This window comes from Crocuta crocuta, unplaced genomic scaffold, assembly GCF_008692635.1.
Source record: "Crocuta crocuta isolate KB4526 unplaced genomic scaffold, BGI_CrCroc_1.0 scaffold213, whole genome shotgun sequence".
Classification (NCBI taxonomy): domain Eukaryota; kingdom Metazoa; phylum Chordata; class Mammalia; order Carnivora; family Hyaenidae; genus Crocuta; species Crocuta crocuta.
Genome location: NW_027529442.1, coordinates 2,810,698 through 2,826,917, shown reverse-complemented (window position 1 = coordinate 2,826,917; position 16,220 = coordinate 2,810,698). Strand labels below are relative to the sequence as shown.

The 16,220-nt window shown below is 50.5% G+C and overlaps 1 protein-coding gene across 3 annotated transcripts in view; it reads right to left on the bottom strand.

Annotated features, from left to right (window-relative positions):
• Positions 1-16,220, bottom strand: part of PTPRG (protein tyrosine phosphatase receptor type G) — a 706,759-nt gene that overhangs the window by 72,154 nt on the left and 618,385 nt on the right. For 2 of the 3 annotated variants that reach the window (XM_077760245.1, XM_077760247.1), the window contains exon 13: positions 12,591-12,723. In XM_077760245.1, coding sequence (XP_077616371.1) covers positions 12,591-12,723 — 133 coding nt within the window. The remainder of the gene's footprint in view (positions 1-12,590; positions 12,724-16,220) is intronic. The other variant, XM_077760246.1, reaches the window with a different exon arrangement.

Here is a 16,220-nt window from a genome sequence, read left to right as displayed (position 1 = left end):
ACTCACAACCCAGACTGGGGAACACGCAGAGAGGCAACTCAGAGCAGCTGGGGGTAGCAGTCAAGTCACTACTACCCGTGATGTTCCATGATCAGTTTTCCCTTAAAACTTAAATACCTGCAGCATCGGAGTCTTGTTTCCTGGCATTTGAAAGATACACTTTTGCCACACAGGAACACTGGAAGGCGTTTACTTGAGGATATGCAATCCTCTAAGTACCTGGGCTGCAGGATTTCACAGCAGAATGATTCTTATTCATTCCAAACCCTTGACAGAACAGCAAAGGCAAACCCTCTTATAGTGAGGTTCTCTTTCTCTGGAAGTTCTGCTGAATCCCACGTAGAACTCTGAATTCAGGTTTGTAATTCCAAAGAACATCTGAGAGCTTCTGTTAGATTTTATTTCCAAAGACACACATCCCTGAATTCTTAGGTGTTAGGTTTCGCTTCTCCTTTATTTTTTTAAACGTTTATTTTTTTATTTTGAGAAAGAAAGAGAGAGAGCAGGAATGGGGGGTAAGAAGGAGAGAGAGAGGAGAGAGGGAGGAGAGAGGGGGAGAGAGAGAATCCCAAGCAGGCTCTACACTAATCAGCTGCGGGGCTTGATCCCACAGACCGTGAGATCACGACCTGAGCTGAAACCGAGTCGGACGGTCAGTTGACTGAGCCACTCAGGCTCCCCTCTCTTCTCCTTTAATACAAGCTTTCATTTACTTTGATAATTATTAGCTTCTATATTGGATACAAGGGCTTGGCACAGGAACCAAAAATTTGGAGAGGCCTCAAGGTGCGAACAGGACTAAAAAGTGGGGGTGGGGTGGGGCAGGTGGGGAGTGTGCTGTAATTCAGGACTTATCTCCCTCTCTTGAGTACATTCTGGAACTATAACTGTCCTCAAAACATCACAAACATACTCCGTGCAGCGATGAACATTAATCTGAGGAAATCACGAGTGTGTTGGAGTGTTTTTGCAAATCTTCATAGAAACTTGAAATTTGCAGCTTCCTAAAATATTTAGACTTCTTCTCAACCCTTAGCCCTACTCTGAATTCTGCCAGATTCACTCTTTCGGGAATTTTGGAGCAGAGCCGGCGATCTCCACAGCTTTTCCTCACACACAATCACAGGCGCTTCAAACTACCACCCGTAAACTGACAACACTTCACGGAGAAGCAAATGCCATAAAACCAATAACTAATATCTTGGATGATTGAGGGGGCCACCTGAGCAAACCCGCAGAACAGACACGGTCAACCCTGGGAGAGGGGATACTTGATTCTGAGAAATCCAAAGACCCGTGTTGGTTATGCAGCAGACACTCAACGCAGGAGTTTCCCTTTCCCGAAAAGTCCGTTGTTGGCTTTAAAAATGGATGCATCCACTTCCTCCTTGACAGAACCAATCCCTTCTTTTAAGTACCAGGGAGGATGTTTAAATGGCAACCTTCAGCAGCGAATCTCTCTCTGCTTTTGTCTAATGACTAAGTGTTAGCCTATTCCAAGAGCTTCGACTGGCATCTCAGGGCCAAACTCGAGAGCAGGGGGCCGGTTACTATAACAACTGACAGTTCTTATAAATTCTGAAAGGCCCCCGAGTAGCCATTTGGGAAACAGTTATTGAGCAAAAAGTTGCCTGCGATCGGCAGCATCAGCCGGCACGTGACCCACACAGCTGGGCACACAGCTGCAGGGAGAAAGAAAGAAACAGTGCCCACGTCAAGGAACAGCTGGGGACCTCAGAAGGCTTCCCACCCCCATGCCTTTTAGCGTCTGAGAGCAAGGCAGTTTAGAACCACCATGTCTGAAACTCAAGCCCTCCGAGGGAAGCCGTATTTTGGCATCACGCAAGGCACGTTAGCTCTCCGCACTGGCTTGACACATTGTCAGGATCTGAAGGGTCGAATTGTAAAAATTATTCCTGATGATGAAAAAAAAAAATCTTGAAACACGGCCACAGCTGCAGGTTCCAGAAAGGGAGGAGTGGCCTGGGCAGTCGATGAGTTTTAAAAGGAAAAAAACGATGCCTGGGATACCAGCGGCCCCAGGAGCAGTCTGTTCGCCGAAGAGACAAAGGTGATCCCACAAAGCCACCACGAAGTGGGAGTTGCCAGCCTGGATTGCTCTGGACTTGAGAAGAGTGTATAAACCTGCTCTTCGTTCCTGGTCCCTGCCACACACAAGCCATGTAAGAGCAGCTTGGACTGGGTCGGTGCCACTGTGTATGCCAAATCCCCTGGAAAAGAATCCGCTTCTGCCCGCAAAAGTAGGCTTTCTTTTGCATGGATGAAGGGCAGTTTGACAGCTTGCTCCCTCTGGAAGACCTGATCATGCCGTGGCCGAGTGCCTCCACGTCCGCTCTGACACAGAGCTCTGCCCGGAGCCTCTGTGGCTTCTCTCTGTTCTGTGAACATCACCGCTCAACACCCTTCCACCCAGGAGCCTTTCCCGGCTCTGCCTCATTCCCACCGGACCCTGGCAGAGGTCAGAGTCCATTCCAGAGCACCCCCCCCCAAGTCACTGCTGCAACTCAGGGGAACCCCAATGCAGGGGGGCCAGGCAGGGGCTGCAGGGAGGGCAGAGATAGACAGGCCGGAGAGCTGGTGCCCCTCTTCCCCAAAAGATGTCCCCACCACCGTTAGCTCCATCCAGCCCACTAATGCCACAAAGGAACATGACAACAATGTTACCGCATTTAACATGAGAACCCAGATAGCTGGGTTATCTTCCTATTTTCAAAACAATCTGGATTTTTAACTTTTTTATTTTAGTGCTTATTCATTTTTCTTAAAGAGAGAGACAGATGCAAGCTGGGGAGGAGGAGGAGAGAGACACACACACAGAATTCGAAGCAGCCTCCAGGCTCCAAGATGTGAGCACAGAGCCTGACATGGGGCTCGAACCCACAAACCACAAATCATGACCTGAGCTGAAGTCAGACACTTAACCAGCTCAGCCACCCAGGCGCCCCAACAATCTAGATCTTAAAAAACAGTATCTACGAAATAAAACAGGGGTGGAGGCCACCTCTTTTTGACCTCCATTTGGGAGGACCTTTCTCTACCTGCTTATTTACCCCATTAGCCTAAGGCTCCCTGAAGACTGGAACTCTGTCTTCTTGCTGGATGGCCAGTGCCCGGCACAAACTAGACACTTAAGAAAGGTGTCTGAACGAGCAACAAAGGAAAGAATAAACGAGCCAGCCATAAAGGGTCTCAGGTGAACAAAAGCAAACCCTCGGTAGAAGTACCTCTAAAGCATTCAAGCTCTGTGATCCCAAAAAAGTCATTCCCTTTCTGGAAGCGGTTTCCTCCTTTGGGAAGGTGATGCAGTCCTACACCTTAGCCACCACCCACATTTGTTCGAAGAGGATTAAATAACACCGCATTTGCTTTGTAGCAATTTGCCAATTACCGGGTATGGTGAGGAGTGTTCACCCGTTGCTATCTGTTCGCAGGCACACGCAGCGGACAGATCACTCTTAACGGTATCTGTCTCCTCAGTGACGTCCCTGGGATGGAGGGGGATGTACGCCTAAACTGGATCCAGTTACTGGAGAGCGAACTGGGAAGCGCCGGCTGTTAGAGCAGGTGGGTGGAGGGCCTGTGCCGGGCTCACGGCAGCTCTGTCACTACTGTTCCTGAGGGGCTACGGGAGGATCCACGTTCTACTGGGGCACATGGGGTCCGTCACTCCTTGAGCAGGAGAGGGGCGTTACCATGTGCCCACATGCCGTGTTCACATGTACCTGTTTGCTGGAGCCTCAGTTAATGCCAACACAACCCCCTCCCGCCTATGTGGGTTGCAGCTCCTCATATTTTTATTCTTGAGAGGGAGACAGAGGATCTAAAGTGGACTCTGTGCTGACAGCAATGAGCCTGATGCAGGGCTCGAACTCATGAAACACAAGATCACAACCTGAGCTGAAGTCGGAGGCTCAAGTGACTGAGACACCCAATCACCCCAACATCCCCTCTTATTTATTACATTGTCTTCCAAAGAACAAAGCAAAAAATAGGGCAATATCAAAAAAATTCACTTGTTTTCACAAATAGCCTTTTATAAAAGTAAATGTTTATTCAATTTTGAGAGAGAGCAAGCGAGCGAGGGAGCGCAGGGGAGGTTCAGAGAGAGAGGGAAACAGAGGATCTGCAGCAGGTTCTGTGCTGTCAGCAGCAAGCCCGATGTGGGGCTTAAACTCACAAACCATGAGATCATAACCTAAGCTGAAGTCGGACGCTCCACCAACTGAGCCACCCTGGTGCCCCGGAATAGCATCCTTAATGAGGAGGGATCAAAATTTCTCCAAGTGTAAAAGGTGAGAGTAAAAGAGACCTTCTATCTGCCTCTGGGGCTCAGTCAGTGTTGACTCCTCTATCACAGAATTTACCACAGCTCAATCGTGTGCTGGAGGGGGCCATCAATTTCTCAGATCAGAGCATGACGTTCCAACACCAAACTAACAACATGGGTTAGAGGTTACAATTCCCACTTTGAGTTTCCATCTTATCTGCTCCAGCATCCATATACTTAGCTCAGTCCTACATGAATCTGAAAATTAAAGCTGTTCTCTGTCTCTGGAAAGTTCTTTAAGCTAGAATTATGGTCAATAATATTGATGGGCAACTGGTCATCAAGGGAATACAGCACTGATTAGCTGGGATAAGACCGAACAAATAGGTTATCTGATTCAATCTCAAAACGTACTCTGTTTCTCGAACCCCTGAAATTACAGTTGGTCTTATGAAGTTTTCTTCCATGTGATTTTGGCATATCCAAACCACAGGATCTTTTCAACAAATGTGTGTTATGAAAACAGGCTGTGGAAGGAAGTACATGCCTCCTGACATGCTAGTCCTCATTTAGGCAAAATAATGTCATGATTAAGTGTTTTTAATTTATAATTATTTTTTATTTTGAGAGAGAGAGAGAGAGAGAGCACACACATGTGGGAAGGGGGAGGTGGAGAGAATTTAAAGCAGGCTTCATGCCCAGCAGAGCCCAACAAGGGGTTCAATCCCCTGACCCTGGGATCATGACCTGAGCCAAAATCAAGAGTTAGACACTCAACCAAGCCACCCAGGTGGCCCCAAAATCATGTAACGATTAGGACATGAGGCTATGTCCTTAGGCTATGAGGCAGAATTGGCCGGGTTCAAATCCAAAGTCCACCAACGATTACCACTGTGACTGGGGCAGGTCACCTGATTTCACCTTAGTTTTCCGATGTGCAAAATGTAGTAACTCCTAGGATTTGAATGCTGATTAGGAGGCAACATAATCTATTTAACACATGTGCAGTATGGTAAAAATTCAAGGAAAGATTCTTGGCCATAAAGGCCTTAAGACAGTCAGTTTAGTGGGGGGAGATTTGGCTCAATGAGGAAAGAGGTACCTTCGAAGCAATTTTCCTCTCGATTGGAGAAAAATTTTGTTTTTAATTATCGTGGCAGCACTCGTAGTCCTAAATGGACACGGATGTGTTGCTCACACGAGCTCAGCTATGCTACAGAGCAAGTCCGTACAGAAGCAAACTGTATGCCCAAGCACTGCGACCGGACAGCCTGCACAGGGCTCTTCGCCCGGCATCTACCTCAGATTATGCAAATTGAAATGAACCCGTCCAAAAACTCCCCCCTTCTTTCTGAGTCGTAGCAGCTGTGCAGCTCCCTGTCTTTTCAGGAACGTCAGCACATTGCTGCCATGTAAACAGCTTGTCTTGGAAGACGGGTATCTAGAGCTCTTGGAATGCATCGCCTGACTGTTCGTAATTCAAAGGTGCATTTTGTTGCCATCCTGAGTGGTAAGGCCAAAATGGCACACTTCAAAAACGACTCCACGTATTACCTCTCCCTCAATTCTACGGAAATGGTCACCGCACGGAACCACTGCATGGGTAATAGGGATTACAAAATTTAAAAGGCACACACAGGGCACCATTTGCAAAAGGCAGCAAGCTGTGCCTATTAGCCGAGTTTTTAGCGGTTTCATCTTTATTAGCTGCCCTATGGCCCTGACCTTTGTTCCACAACATCTATTTGTTCTGAGCGTCACAGCAACTTCTGCATTGCTATGGACGTGGATTCCTATAGCTCTTCAACGCCGACCTTACAAGGAGCATTTAACAAAGAACTGTGGCATCCTATCTCTAATACCTGAGCTAACCAATATTGAAAGGTAAGCTTCTCCCTAACTCCATGTTGCCGCCTGGAAAACTAATACTCAGAGTCCCTACTGGCTCTCTAAGAATCTTTTAGTTGACCAAAAAATTAAAATCCGGTCTCTGCCCTATTTTTTGTTTGGGCCAAATGTGAAAGAATGAGACTCATCTAATGGTTGGCCTTGAGAGTTGTGCCTTCAAGGAAACATAATTTGCCACATGATGCCTGTGGGTCTGAATATTAGGGGACACTTGTGGCAGCACTCGAGGACTGTCCATGTGCTCTCCATCTTACCATGTATCCCCGGGGGTGTGGGATTCCCTCTGGCCAATGGGGATGCACCAACGGTCCTTAAGGATTCCACTCCTGGGCTTTCCAACTGAGAACAAGGTGCCTCCCTGACTTTTTAAATTTTTTTTTTATCCTGCTGCAGCCACTTGGGAAACGTGTGTCCCAGAAAGAGAAGCCCCACGTGCAAGAGAGCTGCCTAGCTCCATCAGTCTACACATAGGTGACCAATGACCTCGTGTTTTAGGCCACCAGGGTGTTGGGGAGTGCAACCGCAGCTAATGAAGCTTGCTCTAAGGCAGCGGATTGCAGGTTAATGAGGGTGACCACTGGGCTTCCAGAAGGGTGGGCTGGGTGGGTGAGCCATGCCTTTAACCTACTTCTTAGGGATCTGCTCTTCTGGAATGGTCTTTAGGCCCAATGGAAGGATCCCCCAAACCCACTTCGTTACCCTTTCCTTTCCTGGCCCAAAGTGCTTCTCTTCAGTTGGTTCACCTACATTTATACCATACTGAGCTCCAAACACATGACTTTTAGCTACTTCTGGGATAAATACCTGGCACTTCTGAGATCATTCCAAAGAATGAACTCTAGAAGGAAATTCCCAAAGCTATTTTTAACCCAGGTTTTAAACAACAATATAGGATTGGAAAGTATACAGCTATACACTCATTACATTTAAGGGACAGCATTCATTCAGCTCTGTAAAGCTGATTTTATTAAAGAATTTCTTTCTAGGCACACCAGGGCCCAGAATTGAATTTTTATTTTTCCCTGAAGTCGGGGATAGCACAGCTATCGTTCCTTGTTTATCAGGCACCAGGCACTGGGATCATCATTTCCCAAGAGCACACACCTAATCCTGATGGGAGCCAATGGGCGCATTTCTGGACTATATTGCAGACGGGGAAATTCTCAGTTCTTCTTCCCAGTGGCAGCTGTCTTAAGGGGCCTTTTTGTAAAGTTTTTATTTCACCTCCAGTTAGTCAACACAGTGTTCAACTAGTTTCAGGTGTATGATATAGTGATTTGATCCTTCCACACATCACCTGGTGCTCATCGGAACCAAGGGCACTTCCTCAGGGGCTTATAGACATTTTCCTAATCACTCTCCTCCAGTGAAATTTTAACACCCTAACATGCTGTGCCTGTGTGCACTACATGTCTATCTGTGCTTTCAAAGAGTACATTTTCCACCTCCCACAAATTCATTTCCACCCCTTTGGGAGGAACTGAGGCCCTGCTAACAACACGTGCTCGGAGGCTATGCATAGTAAGCGGTGGAGGCAGGCTCCAATCCAGGCTGTCTGCCGCTGGGCCCATGCGCTCCCTCACCGCTCCACAAGGTCGCCTCTTTCTCATCTCGCCTTCCTGTAGCTGTGGTTCCCTCATGCCTTTCCAGCACGCTTAGGGTAAGGCACATATCCCTTTGGGTGGCACCCAGGTCCTTCACGATCTGGCTGTTGCCGTCCTCACGCTCCAGTGGCAATGAACCACAGTCGCCTGCTTATGATCCGCCAGGTTCTCTCCAGCGCCATGCCTGCACACCCTCTTACTAGGTTTGTTCTTCTCCGAGCTCAGTCCTCCAAATGTTCTCCACACTCGATTGTATTTACTCGTCTGCCTCTTCCGGGGACTGCAGGGAGAAAGGGAGAGGGGCCTGGGGGACAGGACCTCTTCCCCAATCCCCAGCACAGGTATGCAGCAGGCGTACCGTGAGCACGGCCTGAACGCAGGAAGCTGCCCGTGGGTCTGTGCCCACGCAATAGAAACCGCTTTGTCGTTTCTTCAACAACATGACCCTTGTAAAACTGCCGTGTGCAGGCTCTAATAATCCTGCGGGTGGGAGGAGACTCAAAGTGGTCCCTGTTCTTCCAGTCCATGGCACATGTGTGCAGGACACCAGAGTCCTGGCTGAGACTCCCAGGCTGGCCAGGCTGAGCTCGCAGGCCCGCTTTGTCTCCTTCCTACGACTCGCATGTGTGTTTCTTGGCTGTCCAAGTCGGAATTCTCTTTTCTTAGCAGACATCCCTCTCCTCCTGGTTCCAATTTCCCCGCTTCTTTGGAAGGTGAGACGCTGGCTGCTTGCATCTGCCTGGCGCCGGGATCTGGTCCCCTTTCTGGGCCCTGACGATCCTTTGGGAAGATACCCACTGTCCAGTTTTGTGCATGTGATTTTGACGGCAAAGACTTCACCTCTGGGCTCTAGAGTTCATGTAGGAACCAAGCCTGACAAAAAGCCCTTAATCCCTCCAGAAGGTTCTAGGGGTGAACAAATGACCGGAGTCAGTTCTAAGAGACACCATGTTGGGATGGAGATGGAACTGTTAGGGAAGAGAAACTCCCTTTCCACGGGGACCGGAGGGTGTGTGTCCCCTGTGGGCCAGAGGCCACCATGGGCCAACAGAGGGCCTCAGAGAGAAGCCCACACGGGGTGAATAAACCCCAGAGACTAAGAGGGAGAGAAACACAAGCTGAGCCCGGCGGTCCCGGCTCCTGCTCACCCATCGAGCTGGGCCTTGTGCGCCACCAACTTTTCAATTCCACGAGTCGAGGATTTTTTCCCCTTGAACTTCAGGCAGTTTGAAATCGATTTCGGTCAATTCCAACACCGTAGATGATGCTTCTGCACACTGCTTAGCCTGTGGAGGGCATTCAACCAACACAAGCTCCTCTACCTTCCTTGGCCAAAGACAGCAGGGGAGGCTCGATGGGAAGACGGTGTCACCGCAGGCCCACTGACCCCACCTCCTGTGGGCCCGGCCGAAGGTCAGTCATGCTAAGCTTTCATGGGGTGTGTGTGTGACGCATGCATCTTAATGGTTCAAGAAGGTTAGGGATTCTAGGATGAAAAGGTCGTGGGTTCAAAACCAGGGTTCACCACTTCCTCTAGGCCGCTGGGCAAGTCGCTGGACCTCCTGAGTTCCCAGCCTCTGATTTTTTAAATGGGATAATAGTAGCACCCGCCCTAAGATTTCTTCGGAGAATCACCAAAGATGAGGCCACCCATGTGCTCGGCCGGGGTCCTGGCACTACGATGAGGCTGGGAAAACCTTAGCCAGCACTCGTATCATCGTACAGGGGGACACGCATGAGAAAACGACAGAGACTCCAGGTTCCCTCGTGGATTCATTCAACGGCAGGGTCAACAACTCCAAGTGAACACACTCAGGGACCAGAACCGGAGATGTAAAGGGTCCGTCTCTGGTTGTAGAAACTGCCACCACAGTGAGCAGGTGTGAACCCCTGGGTGCCGGGCCTGCCACTGGGGAAAACAATCCAGAAGGTGTTGACCTGCCTCAGTGCTCTCCTTCTGTCACGTCTGCTTGCCAATCACCCGCTCTCACTGCACCTCAAAAGGCGAAAAGCTACACGGGTGCCCCAGCTTCAAAACTGCATTGCCGGCGGGACACGGCGCTCTTCCGCAGGGACCGACTTTCTGTGTGAGCACCCCCGCGCCTCCTCCTTCCACATTAATAAAAAATGAAAAAGTTGGGACAGAAAATAAGTCCTTGTCTCCTCTAGGCTCTTCTCACACTAAGCTGACTCATCTGTTCTAATGCTAATTCGATGTTACTTTCCTTCATCTGTAAGAATTTTCTCTGTCACGTTCACTTTTGTATACGGGCACTCAGAGTCCAGCAGAAAATCATGTGCGGGGTCTGCTCAAATTTAAACTCCTTGTTACTTTTTTTAATTAATTAGAATTTTAAATGTTATTTTTGAGAAAGAGGGGGAGAGAGAGAGAGAGAGAGAGCGCGCAAAAGCGAACACGAGCAGAGGAGGGGCAGAGAGAGAGGGGCACAGAGGATCCGAAGCAGACGGTCAGCACAGAGCCCGACATGGGGCTCGAACTCAGGAACAGTGAGATCATGACCTGAGCCGAAGTCGGACGCTTCACCAAGTGAGCCATCCAGGTGCCCCACTTCTGGTTAATCAAGCTTTCTACACACACATACACATACACACACACACACACGGAAGACCTATTTTTATACACAAAATATTATTCAAACATTTTCTATCTATTCAGACTGAGGTTTCTCCGGAGTATATTCAGTTATCATTTTCTGACGGGAAAATGCATCTTGAATGGCAGGGTTGTAAAGGGCTCCTTACTAGATAATCCAGTCCCTTCCTCCATGTAGCTTGTAGTGTAGACATGTGTGCTTGGCCAACTCGCCCATGGTGTATCTTGGTCACAGTGATCTAGGCTCAGCAGGGGGAGGGGTGCCTAGCACCAAGATGGGCCAAGTCCCAAACCGTCCTGAGATCTTTGCTACAGCTGCTTAGCACAGGCACTTTTTTCACGCTGCGGTTGCTAAGCAATGGTCCCCAGTGTGGGGCAGCCGTGCACCCTCTCCGCTCACCCATGGGGAGGGTGTGCAATTCAGACCATAGTCCCGAGCACAGCCAAGAAGCAGGGTACAGATATTTTGTTAATTCTACATACTCCGTTAGACCCACGTCAGGCAGCTCTCACTTTACCAACGGGCTCCAGACCAGTGTGTGTTTGCAAACCACTTTGTCCTGGAGAAGGAACAACACGGAGATGGGTCTAGGATTTGGAGGCTCATCCCCACCGCCCCCAAATTCATCATCTAGCAGGTCTGCAGAACTCAGTCTCAGAGGTGTCATCAGACACTGGGGAAAGCTGGAGAGGAAGCCTCGTTTCCTGAATGAGAACATACAGCCTATCTCCCAGCGGATTCCAACCATCTGCATGGCTACCCTCATCACCTCCTCCTGAACTACTTCAGTCCATCTCCCAGCTGGTATCTCTGCTTCTGCCTTGATCCTCTTCAAGGTTTTTGCAACACAGCAACTAAGTAACCCTGACGTTAGATCACAACACCCTTACGCAGCAAACCCTGCTCATCTCAGGGTGAAATGCAAGGTACTCAGAATAACCCACAGGTTTGTACCTGACATGACTCCCCTCTACCCCATTTCTTCCCGACGCCCTCTCCTACCACTCTCCCCCACGCTCACCTGCTCTAGCCACCCTGACCTTTTAGCTATCCCTGAAACATACCAAGCACATTCTTGCCTCAGGGCCTTTGCACATGCTGTTTCCGCCACTTACAACTTGCCCCACGTGGAACCCATTTGAGTCCCTCCTGCTTTAGGTCTTAGCTCAAATATCACTTGCCATTTAGGGCTTCTTCAATTACTCTGAATACTCACCATAAATCCCAGAATACCTCCCCTCTTCCCAGATTTAGTTCTCTCCAATACACATTTAACATCATGTTAAGTATCCTAGATTTTATGTATGTGCTTTGCTTATGGTCTGTCTCCTCCACTAAACAGCAAGCTCCGGGAAGAGGAGTGTCTGGCATTTACCAGGAACTCAAAATTAATTGCATGGATGGCAAGAAAGACGCAAAGGACAGAAACAGGACACCTGTTCATCATGGAGGAAGCTGGTTCAAGGACAGAAGCCTCCTACAGCACTCTGAGAGGTTAAGGTAGCCAGGCCAACCAAGTGGGCCAGCCTGCCTCGCTCTGCTAAGCTGGCTTGGAGAGTGTAGCTGAGAAACACAGATCTTTTAAGCAGAAGCTGCAAGCAGGCTTCCCAGGGGAAGTAGTGAGAACTAGTTCAAGGACAATGATAATAGAGAGGGGACTTAAAATCAGCAGTCTTTATAGTACACGTATTAAATGCCAGAGTAGGCTATACGTTTCCCTATAACTGGATTTTTAGCGGAAGGCTGCGGCAAACATTTTCAAGTCAAGAAGGGTCATTATGTAGATACAGCAACATCAAACACGGTCCCTGAGAAAGTGGAAACGCTAGGAGCCTTGTTAACTCCTTTTCCAAAAACTAAAGCTTAACACGGAAATGGGATTGAAGCTGGCAAGTACCAATGCTGGGATTCAAACCTGCAGCTCTCGGGTTCCTGAGCGAAAGCTCCTTTGGCAGTAACCCTCAGAAGCGCATCCTAAGTGCCTTCATCTCAGAAGTGGCTCTAGCCCAGCAGCTGCTTCCAAATTGAACGGACCCCCCCCCAGATGGTGACCCCAGCCACACTCTAGCTGCCTCAACTTACTCAATCAGAGGCCGTGGGCTCTGGGCACGCAGCGTGCTTACGGCAGGACCCAGCCCACACTTCCCCTCTGTGGGCGCAGCCTGGCTTACTCACCTCCAATAAACTAGCACAGCAATGAGAAGGATGAGGCACACGAAGGTCAAGGCTGATACCACAATCAGAGGGATGATCCACTCCATCCTCCCTGGAGAAGGACGGCTTATCATTCCAGAGGTGTTCTTTTCTGCTGCAAAGAGAAACCATGGCAGTTAGAGGGGCTGGTGGAGAGGGGGAATGGGGAGTTAGGAGAAGATCTAGAGCTCTGTCCCAGTTTGGGGCGGTTTCCGGAGAACTGAGCTGCCTGCTTCAGCTGCCCTAGGGCGAGTGTGGCGATCTGCAGGTGGCACCATTTCCTATGGAGTCCCCACCCAAACGGCGCTTTTTCTGTAACTGCCCGTGGGATAGACTTGCAGATAGAGGGCAAGATGCTCTGAGAGACAGTTGTGTAGAAGACGGACATCCAGCCCCGCTCCAAGACCACGATGATCCAGCAGCACTTGGATACACGGAAGAAATGTGCTCAATCTGAACGCAGCAACGCACTTGCCTCTAGAAAGGGACTGGGCTGGGGGGAGGTGGCCGAGAGCCTCTCAGGGTCCCCAGCGCTAGGGCCGAAGGGAGGGCCTAATGGGTTTTACTACAATAACCAACTATAACCACAGTGGTTATAGTCTTCACCTGCTTGGCCCCCATTACTGCTTTCTCTAGTATTTGCACCTGATTCTGTTTTGGGAAAGCAGCTCTCCCCGAAAGATAAAGTCACAGTGGGACAGCCATCCAAGCAGGGGACTCCCAGTCTCCCAGGCACGGGTGGGGAGTGGGCGTGGAACTCCGGCCAGGGCAAGAGCACTCACCCAGGAGTCCCAGCCCGCGACTCACAGACTGCATTCTAGTACAATCCAGCAAGAGCATCAGAGGCTACCTACGCAGCAGTGCCTACGCCCCCAGATCCCCCCAGATCCCGTTTCCCCAGGTTTGCCTCTTATCCCCATCCTTCTGAAAGGTCAAAGTCAAGCGGGGATAGGAAGCCACGCCTCACTCTGCCCCCAGCACGCATCTGCCTCTCAAGAGCAGCAAGTCTAGGGGTTCTCAGGAATGTCTGCCGTGATGTAGGATTTTTCTTGGGTCCACAGACACCTCTTACCCAAGCAGCTCTTTCCTCTGGCTCCGGCAGGCAGGCCCCGGAGGATCTTCACAAGTGCCCAGCACGCTCCGTGAGAAACCTACTCTCCTTTATACTACGGGGGAGATGCCTGGAACTCTCCAGGTGGCGCAAATGAAGTTCAGACGCCGTGCAGGGCTGGGGACTCGGGGTGCCCGCACACAATCATGGGAGGCAGGTGGCGAGAAAGCAAAGGTTAACTGGGATCGCAGGGAGAAGCCCCTGGAAAAATCTAGAGCTGGCTGCAGGCTGACTTGTTCTCAGCAAGGCTCCTTCTGCTCTGCAGAAACTAGGCCAGCGTTCCGCCAGCCCCGAGTGTCCCTCCGCAGGTGGCTTAAATGCAGGGCTAATCAGGCTGGGTTTCCACGTCCTAGAAGGTGGGCTGACCAGGGAAGAAATAATTGGCCCTGGGAACAGATTTATAAAGAGGCAAGTCTCCTGAGTAATGAACAAGCATGTTATCGAGCTTTTTTCCTGGCTTCCTCTAATTTACTTTGATCCCCTTCTGTTTCATGCACGGGCCTGTCGACACGCAGGGCCAGCCCGAGGCCAGCTCACAGGTAAGAAGACAGAGGCAGGCAGGTGAGGTCCCTTCCGGTGAAAACCACCACACGGCGCTTCACGATTTATAAAGTATCTCCCTAACTGTGCCAGCCCATTTCTCCCGACCCCTCGCCCCACCATTTCTCATCAAATCGCTTTTGCCAAGTCCCTCGTGCATGCCAGATGTGGTGCCGGGGGATGGGGACGCAGCAGGACGTCAGACAAAAACAGCCCAGTGCCGTGGGGCGGACGTCACTTAATGGGGGCGAAGCAGACACCAGACCACGTGATTAGGATAAAATGAATGTGGTGCCAGGGAGAGCCCAGGGGGTCTGTGGAGGGGGAGAGCTGCCTGCCCTAGGGATGCTGGAGGGGTGACCGGAGACCTGAAGGGTGAAGAGGAGTTGGCCAGGCTGTGTGCGGGGGAGGAAGTGTGTTCTGGACAGACAGCATGAGAGCCAGGGGGACAGAGATGGAGAGGTAGAGAGGCTGCACCAGCCAGGCGCCCTATAAGCTGAATTAAGAACAGGTTCGCCTCCCCAGAGTCCTGAAAGCAGGGTTGTAAGCCGAGGCTTACAAGGATCAGATGTGCAATCCCTCCCTCGACAGAAAGCTTTAATAGCAAAGCTCTGGCGACATGCTGAAAGAACCAGTCGCAAATGAGAGTAATTCTGCTGGGCTCCAGCAGGGGGCAGCCCAGCCAGGCAGTTAATCTGGTTGATGGCTGGGAGGATCTTAAAAACTGGAAGGTCCTGGGGCACCTGGGTGGCTTAGTCGGTTAAGCGTCCGACTCCCGCTTAGGTCATGATCTCGCAGTTCGTGGGTTCGAGCCCCGCGTCGGTCTCTGTGCTGACTGCCAGCTCAGAGCCTGGAGCCTGTTTCAGTCTGTGACTCCCTCTCTCTCTGACCCTCCCCTGCTCACGCTGTCTCTCTCTCTCTCTCTTTCTCTCCTAGAAATAAATAAAAACATTAAAAAAAACCTGGAAGATCCTGTTAATGGAAAATACGGCCAGAAGGCTGCATTATGGGCCACGTGTCCAAGTCAGTTCAGTATCCACCCTGGGAGGCCTTTGCATACTGGGAGCGCCTAAAGACACTGGGAGCTCTCTCCGTGCTTCTTGACAGGGAAGGACCCTTTGCCTGGGCTACTACGCGGTAGGCATGCAGGGAAGGGGGCCAAATGCTAACACCAGCGCTGTTCAATTCATCCTGAAGCACTGAAAAGGATGCTGGGGCAAAAGAGTCCCTCACCCCCATCTGTCACTGGAACACCGATTCCAGTTCCCACAGTCATTGGCAACACCAGCTCTGGGGCACCCCCTCCATCTTGAATCCGGTAAACAATGGCCACTCCAGAATTCCTCGGCCTTTTAAGTCACGGTCTAGTCATGCGGGTCAGTGGCATAGTCTGTTGCCCCAGACATGGGTTGGTGGGTGGGTCTGTCCCTCTCAAAGTGAGAGGGCAAGTTTGCAACATATTGTCGGGAAGCCTCAAATCTCAAGCAAAGACTTGCGGGAGGAGACAACGGAGGTCTGCAGAGCAGGGGTCTTGAACTCACAGACTAGCTTGGGGCCGGACCGGGCTCAACCTCAGGTTTCACGACCAAGTCATTTCTCTTTCTGACGTTTCACAGTGCTGGTGTGAGAATTTTGTTTGAGGGGGTTGGGGAGTGACCTTTGTCAGCAACACCCTGCGGGGTGAGAGACCTAAGAAAATGCTGTCCCCACAGAGGCTGGGTTTGCCCAGGTCTTGCCCCTAAAGGCCAGGCAAAAACACAAGTGACACCGGACTGCCGCGTGAGGGATGATCAAGCCGACCTGACCGTCCTTCCTATTTGCAGTATTGCTTTGCCTTCACGGTGCCAGGAGCCCGGAATTTCATTCCATCTGCACGCAACCATGTGACAGCATGCGCTCTGTCCTGAGGAATCCTCACTGCTCTCAGGGAGGGCACGGCCTGCCCCCCACCCCATGACCTC